Source organism: Aquarana catesbeiana, linkage group LG08 (genome assembly GCF_042186555.1).
Source record: "Aquarana catesbeiana isolate 2022-GZ linkage group LG08, ASM4218655v1, whole genome shotgun sequence".
In the NCBI taxonomy this organism is placed as follows: Eukaryota; Metazoa; Chordata; class Amphibia; order Anura; family Ranidae; genus Aquarana; species Aquarana catesbeiana.
Window position 1 is genome coordinate 306919746 of NC_133331.1, and position 17760 is coordinate 306937505.

A 17760-nucleotide genomic window follows, 5' to 3' on the forward strand; every position below is an offset into this window, starting at 1 on the left:
CCCATGTTGAGTGTGAGAAAAAATTTGTAAAAATGAAACTGTGAAACAAAATCAAATTTTATTTAATTTATTATTCCAAAAAGATTCTTGCAAAAATTTACAAATGCAAAAAACTCCCCATGCCTCTTACTAAATACCTTGAACTGTCTACTTTCAAAAGGGGTCATTTGGGGGGTATTTATACTTTTCTGGCATTTTAAAGCCTCAAGAATAAAGACAGGCGGTCAGGACATCGGGACTGACCGCCAAAGTATTTATTTGCAAAGTTTTATAAGAGAAAGTAATAAAATATATTTATATATATATATATATATATATATATATATATATATATATATATATATATATTTTTAAATTTTCAGTCTTTATTATATAAAATAATATTAAAAGCGGTGACAAAATACAAGGAATATATATATATATATATATATATACACACACACAATAAATATATTATATATAATGTTTGTGGGTTCTGTGTAATTTTCGAGCAAAAAATTCTGATTTAAACATCAAACTTTAGGGGGGCCGGATTGTGGCCATTGGGTGTAGAAAATGTCCCAGCATCAGTGAGAGTTCACAATCCCCATCTTTGGTGTCAGTGAGAGGAATTGAGCCCCACTCCATTGGTGTAATTGGGAGGAATTGTGCCCTGTTAGTGTCATTGGAAAGCATGTCGGCCCAGTGTTGGTATCACTGGGCTTCATTGTTGGTGTCATAGGGAGGAATTGTGCCCCATTGTTGGTATCATTGGGAGGAACTTTACCCTATCAGTGTCATTGGAAAGAATTGTGCCCCAATGTTGGTGTCATTGGGCCTCATTGTTGGTGTAATTGTGCCCCATCATTGGTGTCATTGCGAGGAACTTTGCACTATCAGTGTCATTGGAAAGAATTGTGCCCCTCCGTTGGTGTCATCGGGCCCCATTGTTGGTGTCATTGGAGGAATTGTGCCCCAATGTTGGTGTCATTGTGCCCCATTGTTGGTGTCATTGGGAGAAACTGTGCCCTATCAGTGCCATTAGAAAGAATTGTGCCCCAATGTTAGTGTCATTGGTGTCAGTGAATGAAATATCGCCCCAAGGGCCAGATAAACGAAAGCACACCTTGTCCATGGGCTGCAGTTTGAAGACCCCTGGTTTAGAGGATCGTATTACTAGAATTCAATCCCTGCAGACTCAGATCTATCAAACCGAACCTGAAAAATATTCAATATATTCCACCCCACCCCCAACACACCACTGTTATCATGAGAAAAATTGTTAACTTGTGTGAATTCTCTGGTGATGCACAAGGCTTTCTTTGTGAGTGAAAGATTTCCCGCACTCTGAACATGAATAAAGACGCTCCCCTGTGTGAATTCTCTGGTGTTTACCAAGGTTTCCTTTCGACATGAAAGATTTCTCACACTCTGAACATGGATAAGGACGCACACCTGTGTGATATCTCTGGTGTGCATCAAGGGCGCTTTTTTGAGTGAAAGATTTCCCGCACTCTGGACATGAATGACACTCACCCACATGCATTCTCTGGTGATACACAAGGCTTCCTTTTGTCATGAAAGATCTCTCGCACTCTGAACATGGAAAGGGACGCACACCTGTGTGAATTCTCTGGTGTTTAACAAGGTTTCCTTTCGACGTGAAAGATTTCCCGCACTCTGAACATGGATAAGGACGCTCACCCGTGTGATATCTCTGGTGTTCATCAAGGGCGTTTTTTTGAGTGAAAGATTTCCCGCACTCTGAACATGCATAAGGGCGCACACCTGTGTGAGCTCTCTGGTGTACATGAAGTATTGCTTTCTCAAAGAAACATTTCCCGCACTCTAAACATGAATAAGGACGCTCCCCCGTGTGAGCTCTCTGGTGTACAAGAAGTTTTGCTTTCTCAAGGAAACCTTTCCCGCACTCTGAGCATGAATAGGGACGCTCACCCGTGTGAATCTTCTGGTGTCTAATAAGATAATTTTTTTTATTGAAACATTTCCCGCACTCTGAACATGAATGAGAAGACTCGCCTGTGTGACTTCTTTGGTGTATAAGAAAATCTCTTTTTTTAGTGAAACTATTCCCGCACTCTGAACATGAAAAGGGTCGCTCATCTGTGTGACTTTTTTCGTGTTTAAGAAGGTTTCCTTTCAAACTGAAACATTTCCCGCACTCTGAACATGAATAAGGACGCTCACCTGTGTGAATTTTTTTGTGTCTAAGAAGGCTTCCTTTCACATTGAAGCATTTCTCGCACTCTGAACAAGAATAGGGACGCTCACCTGTGTGAACTCTCTGGTGTTCATCAAGGGTGCTTTTCCGAGTGAAAGACTTCCCACACTCTGAACATGAAAAGGGACGCTCACCTATGTGGCTTTTTTTGTGTTTATGAAGGTTTGCCTTCAAAGTGAAACATTTCCCGCACTCTGAACATGAATAGGGACGCTCACCTGTGTGACTTTTTTTGTGTCTAAGAACGCTTCCTTTCAAAGTGAAACATTTCCCGCACTCTGAACATGAATAGGGACGCTCAGCAGTGTGACATTTCTTGTGTATAAGAAGTGATCTCTTTTTTGTGAAAAGTTTCCCACACACTGAACATGACAATGGACTCTCTTCTGTGTGATCTCCTTCCTGCCCTGAAGAAGATTCCTCGGGAATAGACGGATCTATTAAAGTATTTCTACTGTGAGATCTTAGAGTCCTGGAATGTGATTTATCAGAAGATTCCTCAGACGTATTCCGCACATTATGGTCATCTGCTGAGAAATAATTTTACAATAAATGTTAGAAGAATTTTTGAAACCTTTCAGGAGTCATATATGTTGGGAACATGACATTATATTGAGGAATGGAGATGGACCTTTCATATGGTGTACAGTATCTCCTCCTCATTTGTTGGGAACATGACGTTATATTGCGGAATGGAGATGGACCTTTCATATGGTGTACAGTATCTCCTCCTCATTTGTTGGGAACATGATGTTATATTGAGGAATGGAGATGGACCTTTCATATGGTGTACAGTATCTCCTCCTCATTTGTTGGGAACATGACATTATATTGAGGAATGGAGATGGACCTTTCATATGGTGTACAGTATCTCCTCCTCATTTGTTGGGAACATGACGTTATATTGGGGAATGGAGATGGACCTTTCATATGATGTACAGTATCTCCTCCTCATTTGTTGGGAATATTGGTTAATGTGGTAAATATAATTAACTTCTGACTTGAGATGATTCTTTAATATGGTGTTATCTACCCACAGTACATTGGGCAGTGGGGTAGGTACATCGATGATGTTCTTACTATTAACATTTAAGGTTTCTCAGTCTTTCCTTGAAATATGAATATGATGTTCTCCATTTTATAGATGTGCATCATAGATTGTGTGTAATTTAAAGAAAAAAAAAACAACCTCTTTATACGGAAGAGCTGCTTTGTTTTCAGCTCTGTGGATGAGGAATAGATGGGTTTAGTAATAAATAATATCAATATTATTAATCCACGCCCACTTCTCACCATTCTTTTTAGCGGTAGGTCAGCAATAAAACACACAACACACACTGTAGGTGAAAAAGATTATATTGCACAAAGAATTAACCTGACCAGCTTTGTCACAGACAAGGAAATATTATTTAAAACAATACTTTAGGAGGCATAAAAGGGGCAGGCCAAGGAAATATGCCACCGATACTACAGAACCAAAATGCTAAATAACATATAAACCACAGACAAATATCCACTGTGATATCCAGTAGCAACAACTCACCAAATAAGGAAAACCCTGCTATAAAACCCAAGACTAGAAGTTCAAACCCTAGCAAACTGGATAACTAGTCAAAAGTATATAAAATATTACCAATCCCAGGGAATGAGGCAAGGGTTGAAGTCTCTCGAAGACCTTGTCCCTCAGGCCTATAAGTATATAAGCTCTTTCTCTGTCCAAGCTTAAGGTCCACTATTCCCTCCGGCCACGTCTTCCCAGTCAAATCTGCAGTCTGTCCTCTCCTCCCGACTCTGCTCAATGTCTAATCTAGCTATTGTTATACTCCTTCTCTCCCTTTGCTATAACTGAGAATTTTCTAATCGGCTCAAACTTCACAATCAAATTTTCTTGAAAAATAGATTGAATGGGCCTCAAAGTCTACGTCGCTATGATGCTTAACCAATAATAACCACTTTCGGACCACCCACTGCATATATACTGTGGCAGGGTGGTCCAGCTGTGCGAAATCACGTACCTGTCCATGATTACGTGCATGAGGTCTGCCAGCGATCCGCTCCGGCTGTGATTGGACACAGCAGGAGCCAATCAGTGGGTCCGGCGGCCGCCATGGTCGCCGGCCACCCGCAATCGTTCAGAGGAAAGGCAGAATGGCGGTCTGCCTATGTAAACAAGGCAGACCACCATACTGTCAGAGGAAGAGAGAGATCTTGTGTTCCTGCTAATCAGGAAAACGGATCTCTCTCTTCCCTACCAGTCAGTCCACCCCCCCCCCCCCCCCCAGTTGGAAAGCACTCCCTAGGAGCACACTTAACCTTTTGATGGCCCCTGTTAACCCCTTCCTTGCCAGTGTCATTTTTTACAGTGACAGTGCATTTTATTTTAGCACTGATCACTGTATTGGTGTCACTGGTCCCGAAAAAGTGTCAGGTGTCAGATTTGTCCACCGTAATTAGTCCCGCTAAAAAAAACCTGATCTACGCCATTACTAATAAATACAATAAAAAAAATTAAAAGTCCATAAAAATATCCCATAACTTTTGCGCAAACCAATCAATATACGCTCATTGGGATTTTTTTTACCAAAAATATGTAGCAGAATACATATTGGCCTAAATTGATGAAGAAATTAGATTTTTTTTTTTTTAAATTTTTCATTGGATTTGTTTTATAGAAGAAAGTAAAAAATATTGTTTTTTTTGTTCAAAATTGTCGGTCTTTTTGTGTTTATAGTGCAAAAAATGGTCAGCTAGATGGTCAGCCTTGGATAGGCATATATAACTGGGAGGGATGGACATCTAGATTGAAATGGATGGTAGTATAATGGTGGGGTGGCTAATAATATAGAATGAATCTCTAAATCTTTGTACAAGCCACTCAGCGCAAGTGCGTCCAGGGTGTAGATCCAAAATGTTTCCCTCTGACAGAGACTCTTGAAATCCAGCAATGGAACCCTGGTGAAATTCCTTGAAGTGTTTTGAGATACTAACGTCACATCCTGTCTCGACTGATCGTCTGCTGCGTTCTCTGAACCTTTTACACAAGGTCCGGATGGTGAGGCCTATATATAATAGGCCCCAGGGACAGGATACACGGTATATTAGAAATTCACGAGAGCAATTAAGAAACTCATGGAGGGGGTACGTTTTCCCTTTTGTGGTAAAGGATTTTTGTCCGTGTGTCATAAACTTGCAAGTCAGGCATTTTAGTTTCCTACACTGGTACATGCCTTTCATGGATAATAAGGTGAGGGACGGTGTAGGTTTGGTTTTGGTGGGTTAGAGTTTTCTTGGCTTTTTATATTTCTGGCTGTTCTATATGTGATTTTGGGTACATTGGAGAAGGATGACTGCAGGAAGGGATCCTCCAACAGTATCCCTCAAAGGGAAACATTTTGGATCTACACCCTGGACACACTCGCACCAGGTGGCCTAAATGAAGATTTAGAGATTCATTCCATATTATAAGCCACTCCATCATTATACTACCATCCGTTTCCATCTACATGTAAATCCCTCCCAGTTATATATACCTATCCAAGGCTCCCCATATACCAGCACTCATGTGATCCGCTTTTTAATTAATCCATTCTGTTTTAATATTTTGTTGTTTTATTGCCCCATTGTTGATCTATATACTATGACCCACTTATTATGTATGACACTTGCTCCCCTGCCCGTCCGCCCATGGTGTGTCTATTGCCGGGAGGGGGGGTGGTCTGTTGATTCTATTGGCCCTTCCTGCCAGCTCTACTTAACCACATCCAAAATGGCCACCAGCACTGCCTGATGAAGGAGCATGCATGCGTGCACGGATCCAGCCTCCCACACAGAGACTTCCTGCTGACAGCTTCCTCCTGCGCCCCCTCCATACAGCCAGGGACACCGGAAACCGGCACCACTGGATTACGATGAAACCGCACCTTCCAGCTGCCACCATGGATCTCTGCCACGATCTGGATGATAACTACTGATGTGTCTAGAATCACCTTCTGTCTAGTGAGTGTATTACCTATAATAAACCTATCTTTGTGGTATTACTACAATCAGATCGGCGCTGCTCTCCTCTCTCTTTGTTATTTACCTACCGAGTTTCTTCTGCTGGCTGCCTTTCCAGTGTGTACAAGGACCCCTGTCTCTCTTTCTTGTGGTTACCACCCAGGATACACAGACTTCCAATAACTTGGACTCTCCCACCATCCCAGCACTGTATACAGCTTCCCCCACTACACTACACAGGGCTGAAATCACATTCCTTTACACACAGTCTGTCAGTCTTCACAGGGTGTATCTGGCTTTTATGTTGCCCTCCTGACCTGTGAAATCCCCTGATCGGAACAGCAGTGTAGTTGCAGTAGGCAAATACTCCCTGGGCAGATAATGGCTAACTGGCCATGTTGTAAAGGAATGTGATTTCAGCCCTGCAGAGGAGAAACAGTATAGAGTGCTGTAATGGGAGAGGAGCTCAGCAGCCGGGCATAGCATGCAGGGTGGAGGGGGTGGTCAGGGGGCTTTGGGGGGGAGGGGGCAACTTAGATCTGGGAGGGCAAACCCATGTGACACAAAATCTGGAGCCTGCAGCCCTTCAGGGGCCCCCTGAGGAGGTGTTAAGGGATTTGTTTTAGCAATTTCTGAAGGTTTCTCTGTCAGTGTTGGCAGGTGTTGGGGGAAGGTCACCTCCCGGAAGTGTGTGTCTTTTACCCAGTTGTCAGGGAAGTGGGGTAAGTAGACATCCCTGGGTGGGGTACAGAGAATCCCAGCTAGTGACTAGGAGACACTGAGCGGTGTCATACCTTACCAGTGATATCGGTCACATCGTGGCTACAAGACGGCACTCTCCTCCTCTTGCCTCGCTGAGCTCGGTTACCATTCCATGTTGCCAGCACACAGCACAGGCACCTCCCCATCCTGGGCTGTTCTCACCCTGTGCTCCTCTCCATTCAGGAAATGGCTCAAAGCTTTTCCCCAGCCAATGGGAAAGGGGTGTGGACTGTGGAAGGCAAAGTAGAAGCCCAGTTCTGGAGCGTGGCTGTGGGGCCCTAGGGCAGATCGGAGCTGGATTTTGTGGATGATATGATAATATGACAGGGAGGCTGCAGGGGGCCCCTGGAGCTAGGGACGGGGTTGCGATTGTGAACCCTGCAACCCCTTATGCTACGCTCATGCCCTCAGTAGAGGTGCCCTCACAATGGCCAAATATTTCCAACCCCCCTGTTCCAATTGCATGGAACAATGTAAATACATACTTTATACTCATAGAAGTAAAATAATAATGGGAACTGGTTCTATAGTTAGTGTTTATGACTTACTTGTGTCCATATGTAGAGAAGATTCCTCCTGTTTACTTTTCATAACCATCTCCCCCTCCTCCATAGACTGCTGATCTCCACTCACCAACCTCTCTTCTTCTTCCTCTTTAATCTCATCTTTTATGTCTTTCAGTCCTTTACCCTAAACCCCAAAGATGGAAGAACACATTTTTAAAAAGAACAAGAAGGTACACAGAAGAATGTCCTCTTATAGATTAGAATACATTTTTAGGTCTACATGCTCGTTTCCACCTACCTGATGATGGTGAGGGATGGTGTGATCTTCCTGTGTGGAATCCCGGGAATACAGAGGACGGGGACATCTCTCTGGTGGGTTCCCATTACTGGATTCATCTGTAGGAAACAGGTAAGAGGGTTTGGGCCTTTAAATGAGGTGAGTGACAGATAACTTGATAAAATGGCATATTGATATATTTATTTCTGTAAGCAATTAAAATAACACATTGTATTGAATACATATATTGGTATTGATTGGTACACACACTATACACAATAAATAAACTGTAATTCATATATATACATAGTAATAGTGGGAGCCAATTGTACTCCCTATTACAGAAGTAATAAAAGAGCACAGTTGATCTGATAAATACATGCATGGGCATTGATTATTTCATATATATATATATATATATATATATATATATATATATATATATATATATACACAGTGGGGACGGAAAGTATTCAGATCCCCTTACATTTTTCACTCTTTGTTATATTGCAACCATTTGCTAAAATCATTTAAGTTAATTCTTTTTCCTCATTAATGTACACACAGCACCCCATATTGACAGAAAAACACAGAATTGTTGACATTTTTGAAGATTTATTAAAAAATAAAAACTGAAATATCACATGGTCCTAAGTATTCAGACCCTTTGCTCAGTATTTAGTAGAAGCACCCGTTTGATCTAATACAGCCATGAGTCTTTTTGGGAAAGATGCAACAAGTTTTTCACACCTGGATTTGGGGCTCCTCTGCCATTCCTCCTTGCAGATCCTCTCCAGTTCTGTCAGGTTGGATGGTAAATGTTGGTGGACAGCCATTTTTAGGTCTTTCCAGAGATGCTCAATTGGGTTTAAGTCAGGGCTCTGGCTGGGCCATTCAAGAACAGTTACAGAGTTGTTGTGAAGCCACTCCTTCGTTATTTTAATTGTGTTTGTCTTGTTGGAAGGTAAACCTTTGGCCCAGTCTGAGGTCCTGAGCACTCTGGAGAAGGTTTTCGTCCAGGATATCCCTGTACTTGGCCACATTCATCTTTCCCTCGATTGCAACCAGTCGTCCTGTCCCTGCAGCTAAAAAACACCCCCACAGCATGATGCTGCCACCACCATGCTTCACCATTGGGACTGTATTGGACAGGTGATGGAGCAGTGCCTGGTTTTCTCCACACATACCACTTAGAATTAAGGCCAAAAAGTTCTATCTTGGTCTCATCAGACCAGAGAATCTTATTTCTCACCATCTTGGAGTCCTTCAGGTGTTTTTTAGCAAACTCCATGCAGGCTTTCATGTGTCTTGCACTGAGGAGAGGCTTCCGTCAGGTCACCCTGCCATAAAGCCCTGACTGGTGGAGGGCTGCAGTGATGGTTGACTTTCTACAACTTTCTCCCATCTCCCGACTGCATCTCCTGAGCTCAGCCACAGTGATCTTTGGGTTCTTCTTTACCTCTCTTACCAAGGCTCTTTTCCCCCGATAGCTCAGTTTGGCCGGACGGCCAGCTCTAGGAAGGGTTCTGGTCGTCCCAAACGTCTTCCATTTAAGTATTATGGAGGCCACTGTGCTCTTAGAAACCTTAAGTGCAGCAGAAATTTTTTTGTAACCTTGGCCAGATCTGTGCCTTGCCACAATTCTGTCTCTGAGCTCTTCAGGCAGTTCCTTTGACCTCATGATTCTCATTTGCTCTGACATGCACTGTGAGCTGTAAGGTCTTATAAAGAAAGGTGTGTGGCTTTCCTAAACAAGTCCAATCAGTATAATCAAACACAGCTGGACTCAAATGAAGGCATAGAACCATCTCAAAGATGATCAGAAGAAATGGACAGCACCTGAGTTAAATATATGAGTGTCACAGCAAAGGGTCTGCATACTTAGGATCATGTGATATTTGAGTTTTTCTTTTTTGTCAACAATTCTGTGTTTTTCTGTCAATATGGGGTGCTGTGTGTACATTAATGAGGAAAAAAAAAGAACTTGATGATTTTAGCAAATGGCTGCAATATAACAAAGAGTGAAAAATTTAAGGGGGTCTGAATACTTTCCGCCCCCACTATATACACATACATACATACATACATACACACACACACACACAAATAGTAGGCAATTCATATATATATACACAAAGGGTGTGAGATGAAATGTAATCCATGTCATGGGATCAATAGATATTGCAAAATTGGTCTACTAGATGGATAAACCATAGGTTAACGGCATGACTGCATCCAAAAAGCTTGACGCGCTTCATGGATTCACTTCACTTCCTCAGGAGCAGATGCACAAACTCTATAATGGCTAAGATTCATGACATGCGGTGCTGCGAGCTGAAAGGCCGCTGAAAGTTTCTACATTGGGAGCCGTGGTGGTAAACCCCGTGGAGAGACCAGGCGCACACAAATCCCCAGGGAAATCAGAAACTCTGTGTAATTTGTGGTGGTATATAATAGGTCCAAAGTTTTTTACATGCTCACATGGAGCCATGGTCTGAAATATGGCTTGCAATGTGCCCAAGGTGTAAACCTTATATAGGGATGGGGGCGCATGATCCCATGCGCTCCATTTAAAGTCCCAAAAAAAAACCTCATCTGTAGGAAACACACACACTGACTGATTACATTGTTTCTATGTGTTTATCAGATGAGGGGGATCTAGGTGGACCCTCCGTACTGCTCTCTCCTTTACAATAAAGTCTCCTCTTACACAGTGATGTGAGGGGCTGCTGATTCTCCATCATGATGTCCCTTCTAGGGGTCATATGACCTGATGTGGCGGTCCACAGATCCTTAATCATAAGCTTATATTTGAAACATCAGCTTATACTTGAACATTTTCTGTAGTTAGTGTCCAGTACTCACCTGTGCTGGTATCTGGAGAAGGCTCCTCCTCTTTAGTTGGCACCATCATCCCAACTTCCTCCGTAGACTCCTGATAACCCATTAAAGTCATCACTTCTTTCTCCTCTTTAACCTCAACGTTCACAGACATCTCTTCTTCATGCTAAGCCAACAAAAAGAAAAAAAAAACATTTACAACTTGAGGACCAATAGGCTAAGAGAAGAGTGTAATCTCAAACCGTCTAGAGTCACTTTTATGTTTTTTCTATCTACCTGATCATGGTAAGAGATGGTGTGATCTTCCTGGGTGGAATTCTGGGAATGTAGAAGACCACCCCCTCCCATAGACTGCTGAGCTCCACTCATTAACATCTCTTCTTCTTCCTCTTTAACTTTGTTGTCTTTCAGGTGTTCGCCCTGACCCCCAAAGATGATAGAAAGATAAAAAAGAACAAGAGATTACATAGAAGAATTTCAATTCATAGCTTAGAATTCTTTTTAAAGTTCTACATTTTCAGTCTCACCTACCTGATGATGGTGAGGGATGGTGTGATCTTCCTGTGTGGAATCCCGGGAATACAGAGGACAGGGACATCTTTCTGGTGGGTTCCCATTACTGGATCCATCTGTAGGAAACACACACACTGAGTGAATACATTGTTTCTATGTGTTTATCAGATGATGGGGGATCTAGGTGGACCCTCCGTACTGTTCTCTCCTTTACAATAAAGTCTCCTCTTACCTGGTGATGTGAGGGACGCCTGATTCTCCATCATGACGTCCTTGTAGAGATCCTTGTGTCCTTCTAAATACTCTCACTCCTCCCAGCTGCTGGGTGTTAATGGATCACCAGATATTTTCTTCGCTACTTGACTTAAGTAATCTCTCTGTGTAAAGAGAGAAATAAACAATGGTCACTCCTGACCTCCTATATTCCTCCTCACCTCTCCAGATAGAATATTATTTTAATTACAAAGATAAAAATAATGTCATGTGACCTCCCAGATTCCTCCTCACTTCCTCCTGATCTATATAGGATTCTCCTCTCTGTAGAAGGTTAATAAACTGAGGATTATCTGGACTGTACTGGGATGAATAATGTCTGCACAGAGTTCCTCCAGAGTTCTGACACCTCAGACTGCTTTTAAAGAACATCTCTAACTAAAATCTTTTATTTTAGGCTTGGAATGACTGGAGAAGAAATAGAACTTCTATTAATATATTTTTCCTGATGTCCTGGGTGGAGAGCTATCCTTTCACCTAATATCCAACATGTATCAGGTCTCTGGATGGACAGCTGGATAAATGGTTCTATATTTAGGATGTATCTGGTCTATAAACCAGAAGCTCTGGATGGAAAGTTGGATAAATGGTTCTATATTTAGGATGCATCTGATCTATAAACCAGAGGCTCTGGATGGACAGTTGGATAAATGGCTCTATATTTAGGATGTATCTGGTCTATAAACCAGAGGCTCTGGATGGACAGTTGGATAAATGGCTCTATATTTAGGATGTATCTGGTCTATAAACCAGAGGCTCTGGATGGACAGTTGGATAAATGGTTCTATATTTAGGATGTATCTGGTCTATAGACCAGAGGCTTTGGATAGACAGTTGGATAAATGGTTCTATATTTAGGATGTATCTGGTCTATAAACCAGAGGCTCTGGATGGACAGTTGGATAAATGGTTCTATATTTAGGATATGTACATATTATAATACTCTAAATATATGTCTGTATAGTAGTATCTGTTGGAGATAAAAGACATACAGTGACTATGGAGGAAGAGGAGGCACATGACGGGGGTTACTGGATGTAAATATAAAATAATTCATATTACCTCCTCTGCTGCCGATTCCAAGTATATCCTCTTCTTCCTGCAAACTGTCCCCTCTCTAGGAACTTCCTGTTTGTAGATGACATCACTTCCTGTCTGTCTCTTCTATCAATTTCTGCCTGTAGATGACATCACTTCCTGTCTGTATCTTCTATCACTTCCTTTCTCTGCATTCCACTAATGTTTAGTGAGATCGTCACCTTGTGGGAAAAAAAACTGCAGCCGGTGTTTTTAAATACTTTGAATACTACTTCATGGATTGTTTTTTGGCACTAGGGATGAGCTTCATGTTCAAGTCGAATGCATGTTCGACTCGAACATCGTGTGTTCGGTCGTTCGCCGAATTATGAACGCTATGGGCCGTTCTCGCCAAATTCGAGTGGCGCGTCACGGCCCATAATTCACTGCAGCATCGCAGTGCATTGCTGGCTTATGATTGGCCAAGCATGCACTATGACCCGCATGCTTGGCCAATCACAGCGCTGTGTGTACAGAGAGCCTTAATCAGCCAAAGCCAAGGAGGCTATGGCCAATTATGGATCAGGGGGTTTAGTACACGCCACACACTATATAAGGCCGCCTCCTTGGCGGCCTTGTGTAGTGTGTTGCGGAGGAGACTGGAGAGAGATAGATAGACAGAGAGACAGTGTCATTTGATTTAAGTTAGATAGAGTAGGCAGGTCGAGCCAGTTAGCTGCACTTACAGTGTATTGTGTATATATATGCATCCCAGGTGTTGTATTTATATATATATCTATATATATGTATATATATAGATATATATATATACACTGTATTCAGTTTAGCTAGATCCGTTTCTGTCATTCTCTTCCTAATATACTGACAGGCAGGCAGGTGTTTTTACAGTATTTCCAGTTAGTGTACTGTGTACCCTGCACAGTTGCATCTACAATATAGTTACCTGAAGCCAGGTGCTTCTGTAGGCTCTTGACGTATTGCCAGTTAATGTACTGTGTACCCTGCACAGTTACACCTACAGTATAGCTACCTGAAGCCAGTTGCTTGTGTAGGCTCTTGAAGTATTTCTAGTTAGTGTACTGTGTACCCTGCACAGTTGCACCTACAGTATAGCTACCTGAAGCCAGGTGCTTGTGTAGGCTCTTGACGTATTTCCAGTTACTGTACTGTGTACCCTGCACAGTTGCACCTACAGTATAGCTACCTGAAGCCAGGTGCTTGTGTAGGCACTTGAAGTATTTCCAGTTAGTGTACTGTGTACCCTGCACAGTTGCACCTACAGTATAGCTACCTGAAGCCAGGTGCTTGTGTAGGCACTTGAAGTATTTCCAGTTAGTGTACTGTGTACCCTGCACAGTTGCACCTACAGTATAGCTACCTGAAGCCAGATGCTTGTGTAGGCTCTTGAAGTATTTCTAGTTAGTGTACTGTGTAACCTGCACAGTTGCACCTACAGTATAGCTACCTGAAGCCAGGTGCTTGTGTAGGGTCTTGAGGTATTTCCAGTTAGTGTACTGTGTACCCTGCTCAGTTGCACCTACAGTATAGCTACCTGAAGCCAGGTGCTTGTGTAGGCTCTTGAAGTATTTCCAGCTAGTGTACTGTGTACCCTGCACAGTTGCACCTACAGTATAGCTACCTGAAGCCACGTGCTTGTGTAGGCTCTTGAAGTATTTCCAGTTAGTGTACTGTGTACCCTGCACAGTTGCACCTACAGTATAGCTATCTGAATTCAGGTGCTTGTGTAGACTCTTGATGTATTTCCAGTTAGTGTGCTGTGTACCCTGCACAGTTGCACATATAGTATAGCTACCTGAAGCCAGGTGCTTGTGTAGGCTCTTGATGTATTTCCAGTTACTGTACTGTTTACCCTGCACAGTTGCACCTACAGTATAGCTACCTGAAGTCAGGTGCTTGTGTAGGCTCTTGACGTATTTCCAGTTAGTGTACTGTGTAGCCTGCACAGTTGCACCTACAGTATAGCTGCCTGAAGCCAGGTGCTTGTGTAGGCTCTTGATGTATTTCCAGTTAGTGTACTGTGTACCCTGCACAGTTGCACCCACAGTTTAGCTACCTGAAGCAAGGTACTTCTGTAGGCTCTTCACATATTTCCAGTTAGTGTACTGTGTACCCTGCACAGTTGCACCTACAGTATAGCTGCCTGAAGCCAGGTGCTTGTGTAGGCTCTTGAAGTATTTCCAGTTAGTGTACTGTGCACCCTGCACAGTTGCACCTACAGTATAGCTACCTGAAGCCAGGTGCTTGTGTAGGCTCTTGACGTATTTCCAGTTATGTACTGTGTACCCTGCACAGTTGCACCTACAGTATAGCTACCTGAAGCCAGGTGCTTGTGTAGGCACTTGAAGTATTTCCAGTTAGTGTACTGTGTATCCTGCACAGTTGCACCTACAGTATAGCTAGCTGAAGCCAGGTGCTTGTGTAGGCTCTTGGCGTATTTCCAGTTAGTGTACTGTGTACCCTGCACAGTTGCACCTACAGTATAGCTACCTGAAGCCAGGTGCTTGCGTAGGCTCTTGAAGTATTTCCAGTTAGTGTACTGTGTACCCTGCACAGTTGCACCTACAGTATAGCTATCTGAAGTCAGGTGCTTGTGTAGACTCTTGACGTATTTCCAGTTAGTGTGCTGTGTACCCTGCACAGTTGCACATATAGTATAGCTACCTGAAGCCAGGTGCTTGTGTAGGCTCTTGACGCATTTCCAGTTACTGTACTGTTTACCCTGCACAGTTGCACCTACAGTATAGCTACCTGAAGTCAGGTGCTTGTGTAGGCTCTTGACGTATTTCCAGTTAGTGTACTGTGTACCCTGCACAGTTGCACCTACAGTATAGCTACCTGAAGCCAGGTGCTTGTGTAGGCTCTTGACGTATTTCCAGTTAGTGTACTGTGTACCCTGCACAGTTGCACCTACAGTATAGCAACCTGAAGCCAGGTGCTTGTGTAGGCTCTTGCCATATTTCCAGTTAGTGAACTGTGTACCCTGCACAGTTGCACCTACAGTATAGCTGCCTGAAGCCAGGTGCTTGTGTAGGCTCTTGATGTATTTCCAGTTAGTGTACTGTGTACCCTGCACAGTTGCACCTACGGTATAGCTACCTGTAGCCAGGTGCTTGTGTAGGCTCTTGACATATTTCCAGTTAGTGTACTGTGTATCCTGCACAGTTGCACTTACAGTATAGCTACCCGAAGCCAGGTGCTTGTGTAGGCTCTTGAAGTATTTCCAATTAGTGTACTGTGCACCCTGCACAGTTGCACCTACAGTATAGCTTCCCGAAGCCAGGTGCTTGTGTAGGCTCTTGACGTATTTCCAGTTAATGTACTGTGTACACTACACAGTTGCACCTACAGTATAGCTACCTGAAGCCAGGTGCTTGTGTAGGCTCTTGACGTATTTCCAGTTAGTGTACTGTGTACCCTGCACAGTTGCACCTACAGTATAGCTACCTGAAGCCAGGTGCTTGTGTAGGCTCTTGAAGTATTTCCAGTTAGTGTACTGTGTACCTTGAACAGTTGATCCTACAGTATAGCTACCTGAAGCCAGGTGCTTGTGTAGGCTCTTGAAGTATTTCCAGTTAGTGTACTGTGTACCCTGCACAGTTGCACCTACAGTATAGCTACCTGAAGCCAGGTGCTTGTGTAGGCTCTTGATATTTTTCCAATTAGTGTACTGTGTACCCTGCACTCTTGCACCTACAGTATAGCTACTGAAGCCAGGTGCTTGTGTAGGCTCTTGAAGTATTTCCAGTTAGTGTACTGTGTACCCTGCACAGTTGCACCTACAGTATACCTACCTGAAGCCAGGTGCTTGTGTAGGCTCTTGACGTATTTCCAGTTAGTGTACTGTGTACCCTGCACAGTTGCACTTACAGTATAGCTACCTGAAGCCAGGTGCTTGTGTAGGCTCTTGACATATTTCCAGTTAGTGTACTGTGTACCCTGCACAGTTGCACCTACAGTATAGCTACCTGAAGCCAGGTGCTTGTGTAGGCTCTTGACGTATTTCCAGTTAGTGTACTGTGTACCCTGCACAGTTGCACCTACAGTATAGATACCTGAAGCCAGGTGCTTGTGTAGGCACTTGAAGTTTTTCCAGTTAGTGTACTGTGTATCCTGCACAGTTGCACCTACAGTATAGCTACCTGAAGCCAGGTGCTTGTGTAGGCTCTTGAGGTATTTCCAGTTAGTGTACTGTGTACACTGCACAGTTGCACCTACAGTATAGCTACCTGAAGCCAAGTGCTTGTGTAGGCACTTGAAGTATTTCTAGTTAGTGTACTGTGTACCCTGCACAGTTGCACCTACAGTATAGCTACCTGAAGCCAGGTGCTTGTGTAGGCTCTTGACGTATTTCTAGTTAGTGTACTGTGTACCCTGCACAGTTGCACCTACAGTATAGCTATCTGAAGCCAGGTGCTTGTGTAGATTCTTGACGTATTTCCAGTTAGTGTGCTGTGTAACCTGCACAGTTGCACTTACAGTATAGCTACCTGAAGCCAGGTGCTTGTGTAGGCTCTTGACGTATTTCCAGTTACTGTACTGTGTACCCTGCACAGTTGCACTTACAGTATAGCTACCTGAAGCCAGGTGCTTGTGTAGGCTCTTGACATATTTCCAGTTAGTGTACTGTGTACCCTGCACAGTTGCACCTACAGTATAGCTGCCTGAAGCCAGGTGCTTGTGTAGGCTCTTGACGTATTTCCAGTTAATTTATTGTGCACCCTGCACAGTTGCACCCAAAGTATAGCTACCTGAAGCCAGGTGCTTGTGTAGGCTCTTGAAGTATTTCCAGTTAGTGTACTGTGCACCCTGCACAGTTGCACCTACAGTATAGCTACCCAAAGCCAGGTGCTTGTGTAGGCTCTTGACGTATTTCCAGTTAGCGTACTGTGTACCCTGCACAGTTGCACCTACAGTATAGCTACCTGAAGCCAGGTGCTTGTGTAGGCTCTTAACAATTTTCCAATTAGTGTACTGTGTACCCTGCACAGTTGCACCTACAGTATAGCTACCTGAAGCCAGATGCTTGTGTAGGCTCTAGAAGTATTTCCAGTTAGTGTACTGTGTACCCTGCACAGCTGCACCTACAGTATACCTACCTGAAGCCACGTGCTTGTGTAGGCTCTTGACGTATTTCCAGTTAGTGTACTGTGTACCCTGCACAGTTGCACCTACAGTATAGCTACCTGAAGCTAGGTGCTTGTGTAGGCTCTTGACGTATTTAGAGGTTGGTGTACTGTGTACCCTGCACAGTTGCACCTACAGTATAGCTACCTAAAGCCAGGTGCTTGTGTAGGCTCGACGTATTTCCAGTT

The 17760-nt window shown here is 43.3% G+C and overlaps 1 protein-coding gene across 1 annotated transcript in view; it reads right to left on the minus strand.

The window, feature by feature from the left end:
• Positions 1-360: 360 nt before the first annotated feature.
• The window catches only part of LOC141106906 (uncharacterized), a 62377-nt gene continuing 44977 nt past the window's right edge, over positions 361-17760 (minus strand). The window contains exons 16-22 of the mRNA XM_073597836.1: positions 11349-11391; positions 11135-11232; positions 10880-11023; positions 10628-10769; positions 7784-7881; positions 7528-7669; positions 361-2751 (exon numbers count right to left, since the gene is read on the minus strand). Coding sequence (XP_073453937.1) covers positions 1262-2751; positions 7528-7669; positions 7784-7881; positions 10628-10769; positions 10880-11023; positions 11135-11232; positions 11349-11391 — 2157 coding nt within the window. The 3' untranslated portion in view covers positions 361-1261. The remainder of the gene's footprint in view (positions 2752-7527; positions 7670-7783; positions 7882-10627; positions 10770-10879; positions 11024-11134; positions 11233-11348; positions 11392-17760) is intronic.